We start from the raw sequence: 20724 nt of genomic DNA on the forward strand, positions 1-20724 counted from the left end.
TTGTTTGAGGTCGTCAGCTGTGAATGCTAGTTATCGAGACGATAGAAAAGTATATAATGAAGGGTGGGTTAAAGCAGAACATCGATCTGTAACATCGATCGAAGCAATATCTCTAAAACAGTAACCATCAATGGAAGGTTCTACTAAAAATTTAGTAAATATTAACATCGCTGACCCGACTACCGTAAGTTAAAACATAGTTTTGGTCTGTGTGTAAGAGAAAATCGTGAGAATGGTCCACAACTAGGTTTTTTTTCCCCACTTTCTCCTACTAGGTAACAGGGAAGTATTGCGATCACGCTATTTTCGCCAGAAATCGGATGATTAGAGGAGGAGGTCTCTTGATTCAGTAAAAAAACGGATGTTTTTTCTCCCCTTCTAACGTATCTTTCTAGTAAAATGTACAACTCTGCGTGTTTTATATTATAAAGAGAGGGGGGTAAATGATAAAAATTTCCGAGTTTGTTGGCAATTCCTGAAGTACCGCAATTACTTCAGGAAAATGTATTCTAAATGTTCTCGTAAACTTGGTACTTATATCAAAAGTATTAATTTGAATAATTTTTCCAAGGAAAAAATCATTTTTGGGCCATTTTTTGTTGCGTTAAAATGTTACAAGACAAGAACTCTTAAGAAATTGCATGAGAAAGTCAGTATTCTAAAACCTAACCTTAGTTTTAATAAAACAGGATCAATAAATAAAGTAAGAAATGTTAAATCATACGCCACACATGCTATTGTACTTATCTTTTTCTTTTTTTTGTGAAACCTCTTAATTTTCAAAACTGTTTACTATAGGAATTAGTGTGGATCTTACTTACATCTTCATCCAAGAAGCCTACAAACTGTGCAGTTATCTTAAAGAGTTTGATCGATCCAATTGTGTCCGCTACGCAGAGTAAAGGTTCCTCACAAGGTAATATTGGATCTACAATAGCTACAAACGAAAACAACCATCAAATTTATTGAAACAATAATTGTGAAAAATATTGTGTAAACACACACACACTAATTACTGTTCTCGAGTTTCTTACTCATAAATTGTCTTCAAATTTCGAAACTTTTCAATCACATTTTATTCTTGCCGACATGATGTGATTATTACATAGAAAATGTAACCTTACAGAGAAGCCATCTTCTCATCAATAACTATAACTATCCAAAGCGAATTTTCCGAGAAAAATCATTGAATATAAAAAGTTAGAAATTTATTCTTGTGAGTAATATATTTTACGGAATTTACAGAATAGCCTAGGTGCCATTTCCGAGAGAAAAGACAAAAAATGAACAAAGTGTTGTAAATAAGAACTACAAACTTGTAATTTTATCTGTAGTAGGAAAAATTGTCAATTTAGGATGTTCACTACTTCTCCATAAATCCCATATTTCTAGGACACCATCTGATCTGGCAATTCTGAGCACCGAAGGTCGCCAAATTGACCATGCACCATAAGTCAGGGTAACATCGTTATATTTTAACCATTTCAATGGAACATCCTTTGAAAACACAAAATAATTATTATTTACAATGCCAGAGAATAAATCTTCTGCTTATTTTATTTTACATAATCTCAATCTCTCGTGCGGGAGGAATGGTAATATCGGTCTTAGGGCCGGCCGCCTCAGGCACCACAAGCGCCCCCCTTGAAAATAATGTACTGTTTTAAAAAATGTACAGAATATAAAGAAAATTTGTGAGTTACAATCTTGAGATACTGTAAGAAAAAAAAGTCATGAAAGTGGTCTTAAAAGATTTTCTTTTTGGGGGGGAAAACTACACGAAGAACAGTAAGAAAATGAACCAAAATTTTTCCACTTACCAAATTATAGACGTACCATAGAGCAAATATATGTCCTCCCACGCTCAATATTAGATTACTATGCAATTTGTTCTGTTCAATGGATACGACTGGTCCATCATGTACCGGTGAAGATAATAATACAATAGCCTCTGAGAACAGAGAAACATCATGAAAACTCTTTCCCCAAGTCCAGCTGGGCTGCTCTTAGATTTACTTAGATCGTATAAGTAGGTAGTGGGCAATGTTGAGTGTTACGAGAGGTGTTTGGTCCAGGCGAGAAAAGTCTTCTAAGTGCCACGAAAGAGATCATTTCGCATCAAAGACCGGTGACTTGTAGACTATCTAGGGGTCCCCAAACTTTTTACACCAGTTCACTGTCCTTCAGACCGTTGGAGGGCCGGACTATAAAACAAACTATTTTAAAGTAAAACAAAAAACAAAACGGGAACAAATAGAATATTTCAAATAAAGAACAAGTAAATTTAAATCACCAAACTGCCCAATATTTCTGTGGGAATTATGGACCTGCTTTTGGGCTAATGAGATGGTCCAATGTCCTTTAGTTATAGTGCTTTGCCTTTCTTTCTACTTCTGGCTGTTATTTTACACTGTTTTCGGAGCCGTGACGGTGCGGCACCGCCACATATAGTGCCTCCTCTCACTGACCACCAATAAAAGAGATGCCCCTTCCGGAAGTGCGGCGAGGGCCCCGGATAAATGTCCTCAGGGGGGCCGCATGTGGCCCGCTGGCCGTAGTTTGGGGACCCCTGATCTACTAGGGGTTGTACTACCACTACAATTCTATTTGGCTGCCTTTGGCGTAAAGGATACGCGTCTTTTATCTATGATAATAGATGCTCCAAGAGAAAGGGTTAGCTCAGGGAATAGCGAACAGGGATTCCCACCCGGATATCAGGTTCGAATCCAGCTGGCGACCTTAAGATTTTTTTTTTTCTATCTTTAATTTTATATCCGTCGCAGCACACATGACTTATTTGTATCCCTGATCGGTTTCGTACTTTCATCCACCATGAGAGGTAGATTAATCAATATGGTGGGGAGATTTCGGACTTCATTTACGTCTCGCACTACATTTGCTGACTAAGCGAGAAGATATCTAAAAAAAAGTTCGAAACCGGTCCAGCAAAACACAATGTACATGCGTGCTACCTAACCATATTTTCTCAAGTTTTAGATTTTCTCTTTCTAGGAGCACACTGTCGGGTGATTGGCTAGTAATGTCTGTAATGAGAGAACATTATCTGGAGATAGGCAATGCAGGGGGAAAAAATCCAGATACCAATAATCTCAGTTATTGGACCGCCTTAAATTAAAAATATTAAACATAAAATAGCACTATAACTTCAGTTTTAATGAGAGTGGTTCAGGGGATATGGGAAATCCTCCTTCAACGTATCATTTCAGTTTAATTTATAGTTTTGCTATGTATATAATGCTAAGTATAAATAAGTTTTTAAAGAATTGGAGTAAGTTAGAATCGTCTTTACTTAATCAAAAAATAAAATATAATCCAAAAAATTTATTAATTCAACACAAACCTCCTTCTCCGTTCTTGCTAGGTTCCCAGGTAATAGTGAACAAGTGTCCTCCATAAGTTCCGGCCACCGCAAAATTGTTCATTGGCGTCATTTCTTCTTCTCGCACTGCAGGAAGTGGAAATGGATCATTATTACGGAAGTAAACTTTTTTTTTTTTTTTTTAAAGAACATTTGAAGGGATTTCACATCTCTTGCATTCCGCATCGTAGATTGGGCGTTGAACTATTCTTTTATGTAGCGTCGCTTGATATGGCAGCATCGACACCCATGCCATTCCAAACGAAGCATGTCCAGAAAATGGATGTACAATCAAAGCACGCGGTAGCATTTACCTTAGATTTCTAGAACTCTCTTACTTTTATGGCATTAATAGCAGACTTGTGGTTATACGAATAAAAAAAAAACAGAAATGGATACAAGAATTTCTATGATAGCACTCAAATATTATTAAACATACCAAACTCAAAAAATGGCTCCGTAGAATCAGAACTCAATTCTTCTTCTACTAGTTGATACTGTGTACGCACATAATCAAAAATAATACAGCTAATCGGTATATTTAATCCTTCCTTAAATTGAACTTTCACCTACAAAAAATTTAGAAATAAATATATGTATTATCTGCTAAAGGGAAGGGGGATAAGCTCTGTGGACAGAGCGTACTGGATTCATTCGATTCCAGCTGGCTAGCCTTAGATTTCCTCCTAAGAGCTTTTTACAGTTGCTGTCCGGTGATTGCCAGAGCAGTCTGTAACGAAAGAACTCTTGGTATACTGAGGGCACCAGCGCACTGGAAATAGCTCGAGGAGTGATTTTTTTCTTCAAACTTCTCTTTACCGTAAGAACCCTTAATCACCAATTTCCGGGAAGAATGATCCAGGTTAAGGGTTACAGATCTACATACACAAGGTCACCACTGACTTTAAAAGAAAAACTCGTGAAACTCGTTTTTTTGGGGGGGGGGAATTGATTCAGCAAAAAGGTACTTTTAGGGTTGGATGATTTTTAACCTAAAAGCTTAAATTGGCGCTCTTCTTGGCACCTGAGCTAAGTACCAATTTGATGATGATACTTACATACATACAAACACTGACGGATCACCAAATGGGGAGAAATGAAGTCCGGAAACATAGTGGAGCGAAGAGCAAAGCGGCGGCGAAAACAAACACTCTCTATAGATAGCGTTGCTCTATCTTCGCTTTGCTCCCCCACTATGCGCGGTCCCATATGTTAATTTGTGTAAGATTTCGCCGCTTTGCTCTTCGCTATCATCGCCGCTTTGCTCGCCGCTCCACTATGTTTCCAGCCTTACTGGAACAAAATGGAACATCAAGAACATCTATTGTACATCCTCACAAAATTTTTCAAAATTTCCATTCGAGTTTTTAAAGAAAATAATCCATTTTTGAGGGCCTCCTGAGTAAAAAAAAAAAAATCCATTTCTCCCCATTTGGTGATCCGTCAGTGTTTGTATGTATGTAAGTATCCATCATAACTTAAATCAGGAAGTTCCAAATTGGTACTTAGCTTAGGTGCCAAGAAGAGCTCCAATTTACTATGTTTCCAGCCTAAGAGGGAAAGTTTGCAATCGTATCAAAGAGTCAAAAGCAATAATGTGTAATTATAAAACTAATTACCTTAAATAGTGGTTCCCATGTGCTATCTAAATCCTCAAATGTGTCTTCATTTACAACACGTGGGCATTGCGAAGTGTCAATGAACATCTTCTCTCGTGGGCATTCAAATCGTTCTCCACTATTCGAAGTAAGATCCCAGAATTTTATATCTCCTTCGCCGCCTGAAGTAATGATCTGTGTTGAGAATATCTCCTCCTCCGGACGCACTACCTCAAAATGGCCGTCTACAAACTGAAAGTAAATTAACAAATATTATTAGAACACTCATACGACTTTTTTCTTTTGTATTTAGGGCGCATCAAATATCTGAGGTTATTGGACACCCGGAGCTTTTTTCAGAGCAATGCCGGCCAGTGTACTCAAAAACATTGTCCATTTTCTCAATTCCAAGAAACTCACCGTCCTGTGTTGTACCGCATTGACTGTGAGAACTCAATGAACACAGTGCACTGAAAAAAAGCTGCTCCGGATGCCAATGATCTTAGAGGACAATGAAATGATAAATTCCTGGAATAAAGTAGCCCTTTTTTTGGCTGTCGAATTTTCGAGGCTAAGTTTACAGTCTGGCCTTCTAGAGCAAGGGGTTCCCAATCTGGGGTGCTGTCACCCACCTGGGGGTGCGAGAAAAGTCCAGGTAAATAATAGGGTATTATTATTATTATTCAAATATTTTTCATATTTTTTTATTTCTCATGATTAAGGATATTCAGTGGGCTTGTTAGAATACATCTCATTTGTTTTCATTTTCATGAGTACTTACCCGTATACTCCATGTATAGAATGTTCTGTATTTATAAAAACTGTTTTCTGTAACTCAACCAACCCGCATAGCCAGGCCCTGATGAAGGCAATATATTTGTCGAAACGTTGGCAAAAAAGACGAGTTGTTGTTTTTTTTTTTTTTGACCGATTCCTCGCCAAATTGAATCCTTAATATTTAATATTTTTACGGTCACTAAAGCCAATATAAAGCTACAATTAATCCTTGAGCAAAATATAAATTTCAGGGGGGTGTGAGGTTCGAATGAAATTTCTTTGGAGTACGGGGCGAAAGAAAAAGGTTTGGAATCACTGTTCTAGAGGGTTACAATCGATAGATCGAGTTTTATTTTCTTTACGTTTTCCCACACACACAGGAAAATGGACAAGTCACTTTCTAAAAACCAATTTTCCAGATACAGAGTGCCCTCAAAGCGGACCTTTCTTGTAGAAACTCCATTTCATAAATTTAAAAATTATGACAATACCTTTTTTGGTACCAATAATACGTGTGAAAGTAAAAATATTATTTACCCTTTGTTCAGGATGAATCCAGGTTAGACCCACAATTCTTCCCCGATGAAAACTGTCTATACTGGAGGCGGCCGTCCAACGTAATACTTTAATATTTCTTGGTTTGCGGTACCATGAATGTTTTCTTTCCTGTTTTTCACGCGTAAGAAGAATGGAAATAAAAATAAATAAGTATGAAACAAAAAAGTATTTTTGATTGGAATATTACATAAATATAGATATTCTACAAACAAATAAATAAATAAAAGACGTTACAAAATCTAATTTTTCTTTCATTTCACTGGGAACTTTGTCGTCACGATCTCGCTCAATTCTGTTGCTCCCAATAGGAGAAAACTCTATTCCAGTAAGATTCCAAAATACGAGCTGGCCGCCTGTGGTGCCTCCAGCAAGGTAATTTCCGTTATGTGGGCAAAACTGTATCTTTGTCACTTCCTGTGGACTCCTTAGGGCTAGCTAAAACATAAACCATAAAAAACTTGCTGTAAAAAACACTTTCTATCCATATGTTTATTTGGGCGCATCAACTACACTTAGGTCTATTAGTGTGTGCCCCTGTATGATACATGGTTCTCATCTCGGAACGTTTACCACTTACACGTTAGGGTATCAGGAAGAGGAGGAAACGGCCTCTCACTTTTGTTATTCGATTGCGTTCAATTGAGCGGCTGCGCTACAGATATCTTTGGAACTTTGAGGCCAAGGGAGATTGTAGCGCAGAAGGAACTGGTAGGGAAAGTCCTTAACCTCTTTAGTAAGGGAGGTTTCTACTATTAGACTAAAAAAAGGAAGGCACAATAAGCCCATTGTGACTGCGGTACCGTGAGACGTGGGTCCTGTCCCGTCCTCTAACCTTAATCTTACACATTCCGGTGTTAGATATTCCATTTACCACCTGCGTTGCGTCCTAACAAATCCTTGATTAACAAGAAGGCTTGATGGAGGCGTTAGACATTGATTTTACCCACCCACTCATCAGTCCAGTCGACAGGGGTGGAAATGTGAACTCATGCTATATATCTAAAGCAAAGAGGTTTTTTTAAAACCCACGAGGCTAAAATTTTATTAGTTTATATTCCTTGACTTTTAAAATTATCAAAAAATACAAATTATTAAACTTTAATTTACCCTTTGACCTTAGCCAGAAGGCCAACAAGAAGCGAGTCAGTAAAATAATTAAATCTAAGTTACAGATGCTGCCATTATTGAATTTATTTACTCACTATTGTGTGTATGCTGCTACAGATGGCTCCGATCTGGTCGTTGCTAGTAGATTCCTACAAGATCACCTAACAAGAGGATCTTGAAGCATAGAAATGCACTCCAATTGGTGAGTACTTCGGGTCCAGGGCCACGTTGCTTATATTTGCGATTTTATAAGGAGAGAGAGGAGAGAGGAGAGAGAGATTTATAAGTAAACTGCATGATAAACTAGAGATAAGATGTTGCTTTTGTTTTTATTTTTTGCTTTCTTTTTTGGCATTGACTTTCGCCATACAGCCAGCATCGTCTAGGTGCTTATCACTAGACATTCGCTTCGCACATTCATCCCTCTACTATGTACAACTATTTACATACAAACTTACAGCTAATGGATGGATCAACACTCTATATTCCTGCCATCCTTATAGCTTAACCTAAAATTAAAATCACCGTAATCCTTCTCTAATCATTTTCTTCCATTCATTCTAATTCGGCTATAACTTTTAAATACATTCATATTTCTTTGCTAGCTCGGCTATAGATTTAAGCACATAGATGTTGCTGGAGAATATTATGTCTTCGTAGCGAAATGGGGCATCTAAATCACCTGTATATGTTTTTTTTTTATTCATAGTTGTGACGTCATGGAACCTGTATTTAAGCCCCTTATTAATTACGTCTACATGTCCATTCTACTCACTATCGGTTGACTATTCTCCTTTACATTCCAAATTAATACGGTATGTCTTGGTAGGAGGTTAACTTCCATCTTTTCGTTCTCTTCAACGTATGCATTTTCATCCTCAGTTAGTACACTCTCACTGGATAAATAATTTGGATAATCTTTCCTTTCTGCGAGTTTATATCTAGTCTTTATGCTGGCGGATTGTGTTTGCTCTTTATGCCTGGTGGTAACGAGGGAAAATAATTAGCAGGTTACTAATGTTAGTAAAATCAAAGAAATTAGATATAGTAAAGTTTCAGACGTAAAATTAAACATCAGAGTATATATTATAGCACTGTTTTTTTTGTCTACTTAGAAAACTTGATACGAAAGGCAGGAGTATATTCAAAATTCTGCTTACGCTGGTGCAAAGGCTTAATTTAGACCTATCTTAGTAACTTTGGAAAGTATTTACATGAATTATGGCTTTTTAAAAAAAGATCACATGAAATATATAATTTAATAAATGAAAAAAAAGGAGTTTACCTTTCTTTTATTGTGTTCACCATATCGTGATATATTTCGTCTAAATTATCAGAATCCAGATCAGTAAAACACTCGCCGCTGAAATTTTGGAGCAAATTATTTAGAAACGCTTCAAAAAAAAAAAAAAAAAAAGTTACAGTATATTCAGAAAAATAAAATGTAAAATCTGATGCGAACACTCACAAGACTTCCTTTTACTGTAATTTACGTAATTACATTTTCTTGGAAACACAAAAATTCTGATTGTAAAGTAGTTGACTTCAATATTATACTTTAAAGAAGCTATTTAAAAAAGTATATACTATATCGCTAAAAACCATAGCAAAAATGTGTACTTTAAAGATGCCACTTTCTATCAGTCCGTTTTCTTAAAATTTAGAAATTTTGTGTAAGTATTTAATTTAATAGATGATAAGTCTATAAATCACAATTTAGAGAATCGCCTAACAGCTCCTAATTGCTAAGAATTGAAATTTTCACGAAACGATATTTCAAAACGCAAGTTTTAAGTAAACTGTTTTCTGGAGGGGGTAGGAAATCTAAACAAATCTAACAGCGGCACTTTTGTCAACCAGCTGATTTGTTTATCCACAATCTTATTGGTCGATACATGTCCCATACACAAACTAGAACTCACGAGTTGAATTTCCAACGATTTTCGTCCATATTGATCATACATTCAAAAACAAAAACACTTAAAAATGATATTTCAGATATTTCCGGTGAAAATTTCTACAAAGAAAAATAACGATCGCAATACTTCCTGTTCAAGAGGAAGTTCAAGTAATAGCCACTTCAAATATCAAAAATTGAAACATATATATTTTTTTTTTTTCAGTTAATTTGAAACAATTCTTACAGAAATTTTGGTTACGAGCATTGTCTTGTGTAATAAACAAGAAATTCGTTCCGCAATAAATGGCGTAAATGAGACAATAACCTGCGGAAGGATTTCCATTTACCGTAAAAAAAAAAAAAACCATTTTATGGTACTAATAGATAATTTCTAATGTAGTTGACTTAATCGAACAAAAAAAATAAGGGATTATATGAATTGAATGTAAGTTCGATTTAAATTGATCGATATTTACTTATTTAAGAACGAATCTTTAAACAAAACAAAATTCAATTACTTCTTCATTTGTTTGCTTCGCTTAGTGTACGGAATATTTTTTGATAAAATTCTCGGTAAACTTGATGTAGAAAATGTTCTATACAAATTCTTATCAGCTCGTTCTGCCATTTCTTCATAAGTTAATTTACTTCTACTGTATGGGCCAACACATTTATAATATTGGGCTCTATAAAAAAATAAATAAATAAATAATAATAATAAATTTAATTATTATTTGTTTTTGGGGGGCATAATAAAATTTATATGCTTTAAAAAGAAATATTTTTGGGGGAAAATTTGTTTTACAAATCCAAGATATTTGTTCTGACTTCGTAGGTTCCCAAAATTCAATTCTAACCTCAATTTGTGTTTGTTAACTTTGTCAATTTCTTACTTCTACACAGAATTCAAAATATTATTTTTTAATTAAATAATTCATTAAAAAAAATACCTTGCTTTCCCCAATTAGTGATGACTATTTAGGCGTCATTTTCGTATTATATTTTCACTAGCAATTTCCAAGAAAATATACATATAACTGGTTTAAAGAGCAGTTAACTCATTAACCAAAATAAATATTTGTGAGTTGAATTTAGAACGCGAAAGAAGTGTTACTATTTATAGAAAGCAAAGTGATTATAGAAAGTTTAAAGAGTTGTTAAGAAATGAAGTTTTTCTTTAGAAAGACTTCTTTGCTAAATCGTTACATGAGGGGAAAAAAAACATTTAAAAATTCTGCATTCTGCCAGATCTTGGGTAAGATATATTTTTAAAAAACAAAAATTATGAGGGATTGTGAAATTTTAAGATTAGTGAGGTTTTTTTTAAAAATGGTTGGTCTTAAAGAAAAATAAATAATTAAATTGATTAATTAATTGAAGTATCTCTAAAATAAATTTTGATAAGATACTTACATACATAGATTTAATTTTGGCATATATTTTCCTACTTTTGGAAAACTTGGCAGCGATCCTTTCTTTTTGCAAGCGATATGATGGTATTTACTGTAAAAATAATGAATCAAATAAATAAATTATTTTTTTTCTTTTTTTCACTTAAATTTGTGAGTTCAATACTTGTAAAGCTCTTAATGGCACTAAACAAAAATCCACTAATCACAGATGAAAAGTCGCACTACTTCCGGAGTTACCCTAGCAATTGCGAGAACCAAAGCAAAACTGAACTGAACGGGGTCGCCGCTTATTTTTTTTTTGTATCCTGCTTTATAGTATAATACTACATATCCTACGACCTGTCTTTATAGAATGGTATTCTATTAACTATATAGAATACAACATCAATTTTACTATTCTAAAACATTACACATGCACTAAAAGTGCAGAATCCACAAAAAAACTACTGGGTTTCATTAATTTTTATTTAATTATTTCTACAAAATATTTTACGATTCATTAAACACTTTGAAACACTCATAAACACCATATAACCTCCCTCACTCAGTCAGCAAGTGTAGTGAGAAATGGTAACATAACCTGAAGTCGAAATCTCCACACCAAACTAATTATTCTGCCTTTGATGAAGGTTAAAAGTCTGAAACTGGTCAGGGATGCAATAAATGTGCGAGCTACGACTGGATAAAATCAAAAAAGATTCTTTTTAAACTTGTAATTTATCTTTTTTACTTTCTTTTTAAAATTTAATCATAATCACATTGCGTTCAAGCTGGACTACATTTTGAAAAAATATTTTTTCAAAAACAATTCGATTCAGAAACACTTCTGAAAGAAAAGATGAAGGGAAAATTAATTAGGTTTCCTTCTAAAGTACCTTTTTCAGTATAATGTCCAGCACTGGGCCCTATATTTTATATATATATAAAAAAAAAAAAATGTTACAAATTTTCACAGATAGCAGGGAAATTTTACAAAACAAAGTTCCCTTTTTTTGATATTTTGTAAACACTGGTTCAAATGATTTTCTATAAACTTTTATCTTGCAGATTGTGAAGGGAATATATCTAATTTTTTTTGTTTTTAAAGGAAAATTGTTTTTTTGAGCATTTCCAGGGATTTTTTGAACATTCTATCTAGAGTCCTTTTTACTATATTTTAAAGATTTTACATACTCTAAATGTTAGTAAAAAAAGTAAATATGTTAAACAAATCTATGCACCATCGGACAGAAAATCTGATGAGCAGTCAGCTAGCCCCAGGATTCCGGCTTTGATTTAGAGTACACTTAACCACTTAGCTAATCTCTTTTTACTTGTAAGATAATTCTAATAAGAATTCTAATAATCTTATGAGATAATTCTAATGTAATATTAACTATAAGAAAAATTAAACTAATTAGATTCTCTCTTCGAATCTTGTCAGATAGCTTTATAGTTTTAAAATAATAATTGAATACTTATGAATGCGTCGCGCTTCTTTTAACAATTGTTTTCCAAAATTCCATTTATGTTTATATATCTTAAAAGAATCTTCAATTGGTTTGTTTGGTCTCACTTTATCAGCTTTGCCCGTACTGTAAATAAGTCAATCAATCAATTTAAAAATTTTTCCAAGCACAATCAGAAATACATCTAATGTTAACAATCATTGAGAGAGGCAATCTCTATTTTAAGCCATCTTAGAATTTTCCTTCCTCCCAAGATTCTTGGAGTATTTCAAGTATGTAGTGTTTTCCACTGAACTTTAAAACCATTTAAAGCGCAAAAATTTTAATCGAAATATTCAACCCTAAAAACAAGGGAATAGAACGTTCCCTAAAAACCATTCAAAAATCTGGGCCAGAAAAATTTCTTTATATATTTTTTCCCCTTTTCTTTACTGGGAAATAGGGAGGTATTACAAGAGAGAAAAATGTTCACCATTTTTTTTTTTGTCTACACTTCATAGGACCTGGTTGTCCCAGAAAATGAAGACCCTTGGGATTTAATTATTTATTGTCTTTATATAAGGACAGAACAAAGATATAATGGTAAACAGCTCTGCCTCCTAAGCTAACCGAAACATCAAACTTCAACTACTTACATTTCAGTTCCAATTACTTGCTTAGTCTTGGAGCTATCAGAGAAACACGCTGAATCTTCTGATATGGTCAGTTCGCGCTTCCAAGCTTTTCTATACAGAATTTAGAACTTCTTAATATGACAGGGGGACCTTCATAGAATGAAGAAATCCACTAATCTTCCTAGTAGAAATCAAAATTTTACCTATTTGAAGTTATTGAAGTTTCCTCAGTTATTGAAGCAGCTTTATGCTTTTTTGGGCCAGGATGTATATCAAATCCGACCATTTCATCAACTGCAACGTAATTGGAAAGTTTATTTAAGACAAATTTCTTCCAAGAATTGAATGAAAGAAATGTTAGGACTCTTTACTTACGATTCAGATGTTTGAGTCCTTTTGCTAGCTGCAATTAAAAAGTAAAAGTTGGTAAAACAGTCAAAAATATTAATTCTTTTCGACTAAGCGAACTAACAAAATTTTTAAGGATTAAAAATGAGTAGCGTGTTATAAAGATTACTAAAGTAAGAATATAGATGTAGATTATACAGATTATAAAAGTAAGCGTATTAAAGGGATGACAAAATGATATTCTCCACACTCCTCCTCGTCGATAAGGTTGATGCAATAAGAAGGGATGGCACTTTTGCGGACCCAGGCTCCACCCTACCTTGTTGAACAAGGTGAAGTGATTGGAAGCAATGGGACTGCAAGTGCCATCCCAGCTCGAGTAGTATAAGGAAAGTGAAAAGAATATTATATTACTAAAGTAAGAACCTTTGGCTTTCACTATATTTACGGGCTACTACTTACGTTAAGATCTGGATCTGGTTGATAAGTATAATCTTCATAATTCAATTCCTGACCTTGACATAATGAATCGACTCTCACATTCTTCGAGTCTAGATAGTCCAATTTCAGTTCTTTCTTCATTATTTTCTGAAAAAATAAAACTCAAAAATCTAATGTGAGTACGCACATGATTTTCCCCCATCCCCCTTATATTTCTAAATCATTAAATAACCTTACGAAACTCGGGAATATTTGACCCGCCCCCCCCCGGCCCCCACAATTAATTCTAACCAACATTATTTGTTGGTAAAACTGTACATTACACTTTATTGTGGATGTTACTTTACTGAGAAGCCTGTCTTCTACACGATAAGAAATTTTATAGAATAGCCTAGAAGCCATTTTCGTGTAAAGTGAACAATCCATTGAAAAAAAAATAAGGCTACTTCTGGAACAGAAATTTTCTTAAAATCCATTTAAATCCCCTTTTGCTTTAACTGTACACAACAGGGTAGGAATCAGAGGAACTCCCCACAAACCACTCTGCCCAAAAACGCCATTAATCGAATTTTCCCTGAGAAATATGTTTCTAACAAAAGTAATCGATCTACATATCGATCTACAAATTTACATGAGAATCGTTCCTTGCTTGAGAACCTTAAATTGGGGAAAACTAGAAATAAGATTATTTCCTGTTTTAACTTGAGCTACAGCTCCAGGGTGTTTTCTTTTTATGTTGCAGTGTGGGCTTTTGCTTACTCCGATACTATACAGGATGAACAATTAATGCCAGTTTCAGTCATTATAAACTTTATTCTGACAATTGGCTACACTGACTTCCTTACAACCGAACACATAAAAACCGATAACACTCAGTCCATGAGAAGACAAGACAGAAGACACACTAAGTCTCTAATGATGTATAACCGGTATATTGTAAATTAGGTAAATATTTTTGTAAAATTTTCATTACATTATACATATTCATTGTAATATAATTCTGTGTCTTGGTGCAAGAAGTGCCAATATCAAAAAAAGGATTACCAGTGTACGTCCTCTTTGGTTTACCTGGAGGGGGGAAATATTGATGCTAAATTTTGATATTGGCACCAGTAAGTTTTAGTAACTCAGTTACTACTTTGAAATTGACTTCGGCACTCCTTGCAAGAAAAATTTGGATGGTTAATATATCAAAACAGATTTTTTACTCATTTTTACCAAAATCTGACATTGGCACTTCTTGCACCAAGTCACAGAATTAATTGGTAATATAATTGTTAACACACAGTAAATATGTTCCACAGCCCTGAAGATGACCTAGTCACCCTAGATGGAAAGCTCGGCATAATAAAGTTTATAATGACTGAAACTGGCATTAATTTTTCATCCTATTGTAACTATGATTCAGTCACCAAAAATAATGAACATACAATGTTTAGCTAAGGTTAGGCTTCAATTCTTTAATTCTAATAAAGGCTGTGCGGCCTTATGCCAATACCAATAGATTACCAATAGATTAGCCTTGATTACTTCTCGATCACAACACGCCCATGGAAAGTAAATAAGAGTTTCACTTTTTCGTGGTATTCCACCTGTGAAAAGTAAAGTAGGCCAACAGAAGCGATACTAAGGCACGGCGGCATCACTGCCAATTGTAAAGAGGAATAATGATTCCGTTCCTTTAGTGATCCACAACCTTGTATTTAAATCCGATCCTCCTTTTGCGCAGAAGTTAATTGGTATCGTATTCATGGACTCTCTTATCCAAAATTAAAATAACCCACCTTTGACTGAAGTACATAATCAAGAGTATCTTTAGCTAATTCATACTCCTCGTCAGATTCATCTGTAGCAGCATCTTCAAGAAATAATTTTGAAGCATCCGACAACCATTTATCGTGATCTTTTGCCTCGAATTCTAATCTTTTTTGGTAGGCCTTATCGATTGGTTCTTCGGTTATAGCATCCTCATCCACTTTATAATCATCATCGTCCGAATCGCCATCTAATTTACTATAATTGAAGGGCAAAATAGCACCGTAAGAAGCCGCTAAGATTCCTATATGAAACAAATCTGATTAGTTATTCTTGAAACCATCTCTAACTTCAGTTATTTAGCCATACAATTGTAAACTGGTCATAGGTCCAACCATAAACAAAACTATTTTGAATGGGAATCAAGGCCTTCTTCACCCCCTCCATTGGCATATTCACCACGAATGTATTTTATCAGTTTTTGAACGAAAAACTTGTTCGTTTCGCTGAAACGATTCACTTCATCACGTTCAACAATATGAAAATAACATTTGGATCCATTGTAAGAAAATGTTCCAAATCATCCAAATTCATTAAAACGCTGAAGTTTGAGTCAATTCCTCAATGGACATGATTTAGGATGCCAAAAAAAAAAAAAAATATTTTCTGAGGTCAGAGGACCACAAAACCGATTGTCCAGTAAGTTTAATAGGAAAATCAGTATTTCCAAATGGGAAATTTGTTAGACATATATTAGAACTCCCATCCCTTAATGCGCGTACTACTTACAGTCACAAAACAGTTAGTAATTTTTACTTTATTTTATTTTTTTCCTTTTGAACAAACCTAATAACAAAAATTGAAATTCTTGCAATTACCTTGAATATTAGGATGCCAGGCCATTGATGTTACACAATGTCCTCGTAGTTCTTGTAAACAAGCAAACGTTGTTTTATGTGCATAACTAGGTGACTCAAACGAAGTTAACTTTTTCGCCATTTTCAGCGTGGCATAGTCATCGTAGCCTAAATCATAGGCTTCGTTATACTGTAATGTTTCCATAATTCTGTAAATTATAAATAGAAAATTTTATTCAATTTCAATGAAATTATATTATCATTAAAAATGGAAGTTTCAAAACGCCTCTCCCACTCTCTCTGTCCATCTGATTGTCAAAAAATTTGGTACCTCTGAGAGGAGAAGAAGAGCCATAAAATTGAATGGAGTGGTTTAGTACAAGACAGATGCACCGGATACTTGTATTTCCGTAGCCATTCCATATTTATCATCTACTTATAATTATTTTTATATTACAATCTATATTTTCTTAACTGCAGTAACTTCTTCTTTTCTATTTTGTTTACTAAGTAATTATTATCTGATTTTTGTTTTTACTTTTTCTAGGCAGGATTAGGATAGTGCACGAAATATTTCTGTTTGCTGAGCATATGCTGAAATAAATGCTTACAGCGTGCTTTCGACTTTAATCGATCTTTTCTGAGTGCCCCCTTACTGGAATACACACTAAGTGCTTAGTTTTTAATTATTAATCTTTAAATTTCTGGCTAATAAGACTGACCACCCGACTTTATCTTTCTTCTTCATCTGCTCTCTTATAAGTAAATAAATAAATTTTACCAAATCGATTAAAATCGGAAGGTTTATTTATCAGTAATCGAGTTTTCTTTTAACTAAGCGAAGTGAATAAATAAATTTTTTCCAAATCAATTAAAATCGGAAGGTTTATTTTTCATTAATCGAGTTTTCTTTTAACTAAACAAAGTGAATAAATAAATTTTACCAAATCGATTAAAATCGGAAGGTTTATTTATCAGTAATCGAGTTTTCTTTTAACTAAGCGAAGTGAATAAATAAATTTTTTCCAAATCAATTAAAATCGGAAGGTTTATTTTTCATTAATCGAGTTTTCTTTTAACTAAACAAAGTGAATAAATAAATTTTACCAAATCGATTAAAATCGGAAGGTTTATTTATCAGTAATCGAGTTTTCTTTTAACTAAGCGAAGTGAATAAATAAATTTTTTCCAAATCAATTAAAATCGGAAGGTTTATTTTTCATTAATCGAGTTTTCTTTTAACTAAACAAAGTGAATAAATAAATTTTACCAAATCGATTAAAATCGGAAGGTTTATTTTTCAGTAATCGAGTTTTTTTTTAAACTAAGCATATATCAACTGGATGTTAGTAAAATTAGCGGACGAATTCATGCAATAGATCGAGAATAGAATTCTAGAAAAATGTTTCAATTAATGTGTTGCAAATTAACATGAATAGAATATGTATTGGAAATTTAAGAAAATAGTTAATTGAAAAATCCATCCAGTAAAGGAAATATGTTAAATGTCCTAAATTGCGGAAGTGAATACCAACTGATATTTTAATAATACACATACTTTGCTTACTTTTAACCGCTTTCGAACCAATCATAATTTGCTTACTGTCTTTACTACCAACCATGTACGCGTAATCTACGAGAAAATGATGCTCACAACTATATTTAGTGAAAGAGATGAAGCAAGTTGACCTTAATCAGTCAATAGAGATGCGATCACTGTAAATATTCATGTGAAAGACCTATACCTAACTGTTTAAGGGTTTACCGTTCTTTAAACGAAAGTCTAGGGCTCCTCTTACGTCTTCTTATTTCTGCACTTTCCAAACGATTAGACTTTCCCCCCAAAAAAGAACATATAATGTAGTCACAGCTTACTTAAGAGTTAAAAAACCATTTCCAAATGCATTATGTTGGTTTCTAGTATAGTTCTCTTTACCTAGTACTGGATGATTTCAACAGCTGTAAAACTGCAGTGTAATCTATATGCATTTTCTCCAGTTGTTCTTTCTTTTCAGCGGCTTCAATTTCAGCATTAAACTGTGTGGCAGCATTTACTGGAATTCCTTCGCTTGCTTGTACGCCAACTTCATTGTGAGGTATGACGGCCTATGGAAATTTAAAAACGAATATATTTCTGGAATATATTTTAATGTAGTCAAAATTCGACCTAAAAATCGTATATGAGAATCCATCCCAAGATAGCATGCTTCCTTTTTCAGAATCCTGACTGATTTCGTACCTTCAGTCATCTTTAGAGTTAGATTTAAATATAAGTACCATAGATTTTATCCGTAATAGTACTTTTTTTAAATGTTTCTGCCTATTTCCGGATTTGTATCCACCAATGGTTGATACATCAGTTTGGTGTACAAAATTATTTCCTATTTCAAAAAAATGGACTACGAAATTCAAATACGCGCGCCCCCTCCTAGTACAATAAAGTACAATTTAGCCAAAAAAACATTATCAATGCACAAAATATACAGAAACCTTTAAAATACATTAGATTTTCATTATTATTATTATTTTAATGTTTATTAAGTGATAGCAAGTTTATTAAATAACATATGTAACACTCCATGTAACCTCCCTCAATCAGTCAGTCAGCAAGTATCGATTACATCAGAAAGAAACATCGAGTTAATTAGGTTTGTGAAGGCTTAAGTTGTTTAAATTCTGATTAATGATTATCCCCAAACCTGGAAGAAGTAAAAGTAAGCAAATTGCTCTTCAGGGCAAAAAAAAATTGGGAGCGATAACTTTTACAGTCCATACTTCGGTTTCCCAACAAACCTGCATCCGTTCGAACGATAAACTAAGATGAAGGAAACCAAACTAAATTTCTTACTCACCTGAATCGCTTCATCGATGGCCTTGGCAGTGATGTAGTTGTAGTGTTCATGATACGAATCTACTGGAACGTCTAAATACGTGAAACGCGTCGAACCAGCTTCCAGTACAGTGAAATTTGGGCTGCCAAATCTTTTATCTTTTTTACTAATGTATTGGCTACTAATCTAAAACATTAAATATATCAAAATCAATAAATTTAATAATCATAAATTTAAAAAAAAATATCTTGTGAAAATCACGACAGCTGTTTCTGTTACTACATTGCTCAACGTTTACTGACCAACGGACGTCGATTTCTCGGCTGTAACTGTTCAACTTCCTCTTCACTTCCAAGACTCTTCCAAGGTTTTGGTTCTTTAATGAATTCTGTTTCCACTTTCTTGACAGCATCTTCAAATAGTAAAATTAAATGGTCAATAATGATCTTCTTTCCATTGTTAGTCACACAGACCCAGTGTTGCCCGCCAGTTTCTTGTGTATAATATTCGTAAGTAACCACTACCTCTCCTTCTTGTAACTGTAACAAAAAATAGTAAAGAACAATCTTCTCAACTAAAAAAGGCTTGAAAAATAGTTTCGGACTCTTCTAGTTTTAAAAATTTGGGTCTAGCGGAAATTCATCACGTCACATTTAAGCAAATACTTGTAAAGAATAAAAATGTATTAATAAACAAATGTAACTTAACATTTTACAATAAAACAGCTCGACTTTTGTTAACCATATGGAAGGTTAATAGCACTAATGCGCTGTTAGTGGTTTAAATTATAATTAGAAAAAATCAGATGAACCGAGTACATATTTTATTAGGCAGAAATTTTTTCAATTTATTACAGTCTGATCAATAATTTCTGGGGTCAACTTCTAATTAAAATGCATTAGCATGCGTTAATTAAAAAGTTAATATGTAAATGTATAATAAAAGAACTAAACTGTTCATAAATTTATCTCCCATTGGTGGAACCGAAGCTGAAGGTCACCTTGGTCAAATCGCGACTGGAAAGCTGTTCATATCTGCAGCCACTACCCCTAGATATCGTTCCCCTGTGGATTTGAGTCCGGGGGGGCGGAAGGAAGTTTGCTGGGGCTGAATCATTTGAATAAGACGAAGAGTGTTCCAGGGACTGTAATCCTTCTTTTGTCCCAAAAAGTTGACGCGCCAGAGCATTTTAGCAGGATTCTCTTGGAGTGGGCACAGAATTTTGTGGACTTCTACGTAGAATATGTGCCAGTCACATATAGCCAGGTGCAGAAAAATTACTGATAAAAAGAAAATTCTCATAAATCGAAAAATGTGATCAACATTAGGCTTTTCTCTTAGATTTTGATGCGGGCACTTTCATCAGACGACCCTCTCTTTTTAGGGGAAAACCGCTGATAGACCTGTCACTTCGTCGATGGAGCTTATTGAAAACAAGAGATCTTGTCGTTTGTTTCTCGTACAATAATTCAATCCCGGTAGTTATCACCGGCGAGAGAAGTGGGCTAGCCAATTTTGAAGGAACTAGCAATTCCCGTGGGTATCCCGGTCAAGCAACACCCAACAAATGCCAACCCTAAAGTTCACCCATACACCTAGAGCCAGAGATGCTCGTAGTTGATTTGTGCAACTACTTGGGTTAAAGATACCCAAGAACAATCTCGAGCTCATCACATCACATTTTCAGACGCCTACAAAT

General features: G+C 34.2%; 1 protein-coding gene across 4 annotated transcripts in view; it reads right to left on the reverse strand.

The window, feature by feature from the left end:
• LOC141452105 (uncharacterized) overlaps positions 1-20724 on the reverse strand; it is a 37005-nt gene that overhangs the window by 9960 nt on the left and 6321 nt on the right. For 3 of the 4 annotated variants that reach the window (XM_074123969.1, XM_074123971.1, XM_074123970.1), the window contains 22 exons: positions 19328-19564; positions 19047-19211; positions 18131-18300; positions 16216-16403; positions 15367-15641; positions 13604-13729; positions 13169-13196; positions 12997-13087; positions 12815-12904; positions 12189-12305; positions 10733-10822; positions 9838-10005; positions 8705-8782; positions 8195-8399; positions 6547-6747; positions 6292-6420; positions 4999-5229; positions 3819-3948; positions 3362-3466; positions 1821-1951; positions 1317-1497; positions 822-937 (listed from right to left, as the gene is read on the reverse strand). In XM_074123969.1, the coding sequence (XP_073980070.1) occupies positions 822-937; positions 1317-1497; positions 1821-1951; positions 3362-3466; positions 3819-3948; positions 4999-5229; positions 6292-6420; positions 6547-6747; positions 8195-8399; positions 8705-8782; positions 9838-10005; positions 10733-10822; positions 12189-12305; positions 12815-12904; positions 12997-13087; positions 13169-13196; positions 13604-13729; positions 15367-15641; positions 16216-16403; positions 18131-18300; positions 19047-19211; positions 19328-19564 (3252 nt within the window). The remainder of the gene's footprint in view (positions 1-821; positions 938-1316; positions 1498-1820; positions 1952-3361; positions 3467-3818; positions 3949-4998; positions 5230-6291; positions 6421-6546; positions 6748-8194; positions 8400-8704; positions 8783-9837; positions 10006-10732; positions 10823-12188; positions 12306-12814; positions 12905-12996; positions 13088-13168; positions 13197-13603; positions 13730-15366; positions 15642-16215; positions 16404-18130; positions 18301-19046; positions 19212-19327; positions 19565-20724) is intronic. The other variant, XM_074123972.1, reaches the window with a different exon arrangement.

This window comes from Rhodnius prolixus, unplaced genomic scaffold (assembly GCF_049639745.1).
Source record: "Rhodnius prolixus isolate KJV_2025 unplaced genomic scaffold, Rpr scaffold_44, whole genome shotgun sequence".
In the NCBI taxonomy this organism is placed as follows: domain Eukaryota; kingdom Metazoa; phylum Arthropoda; class Insecta; order Hemiptera; family Reduviidae; genus Rhodnius; species Rhodnius prolixus.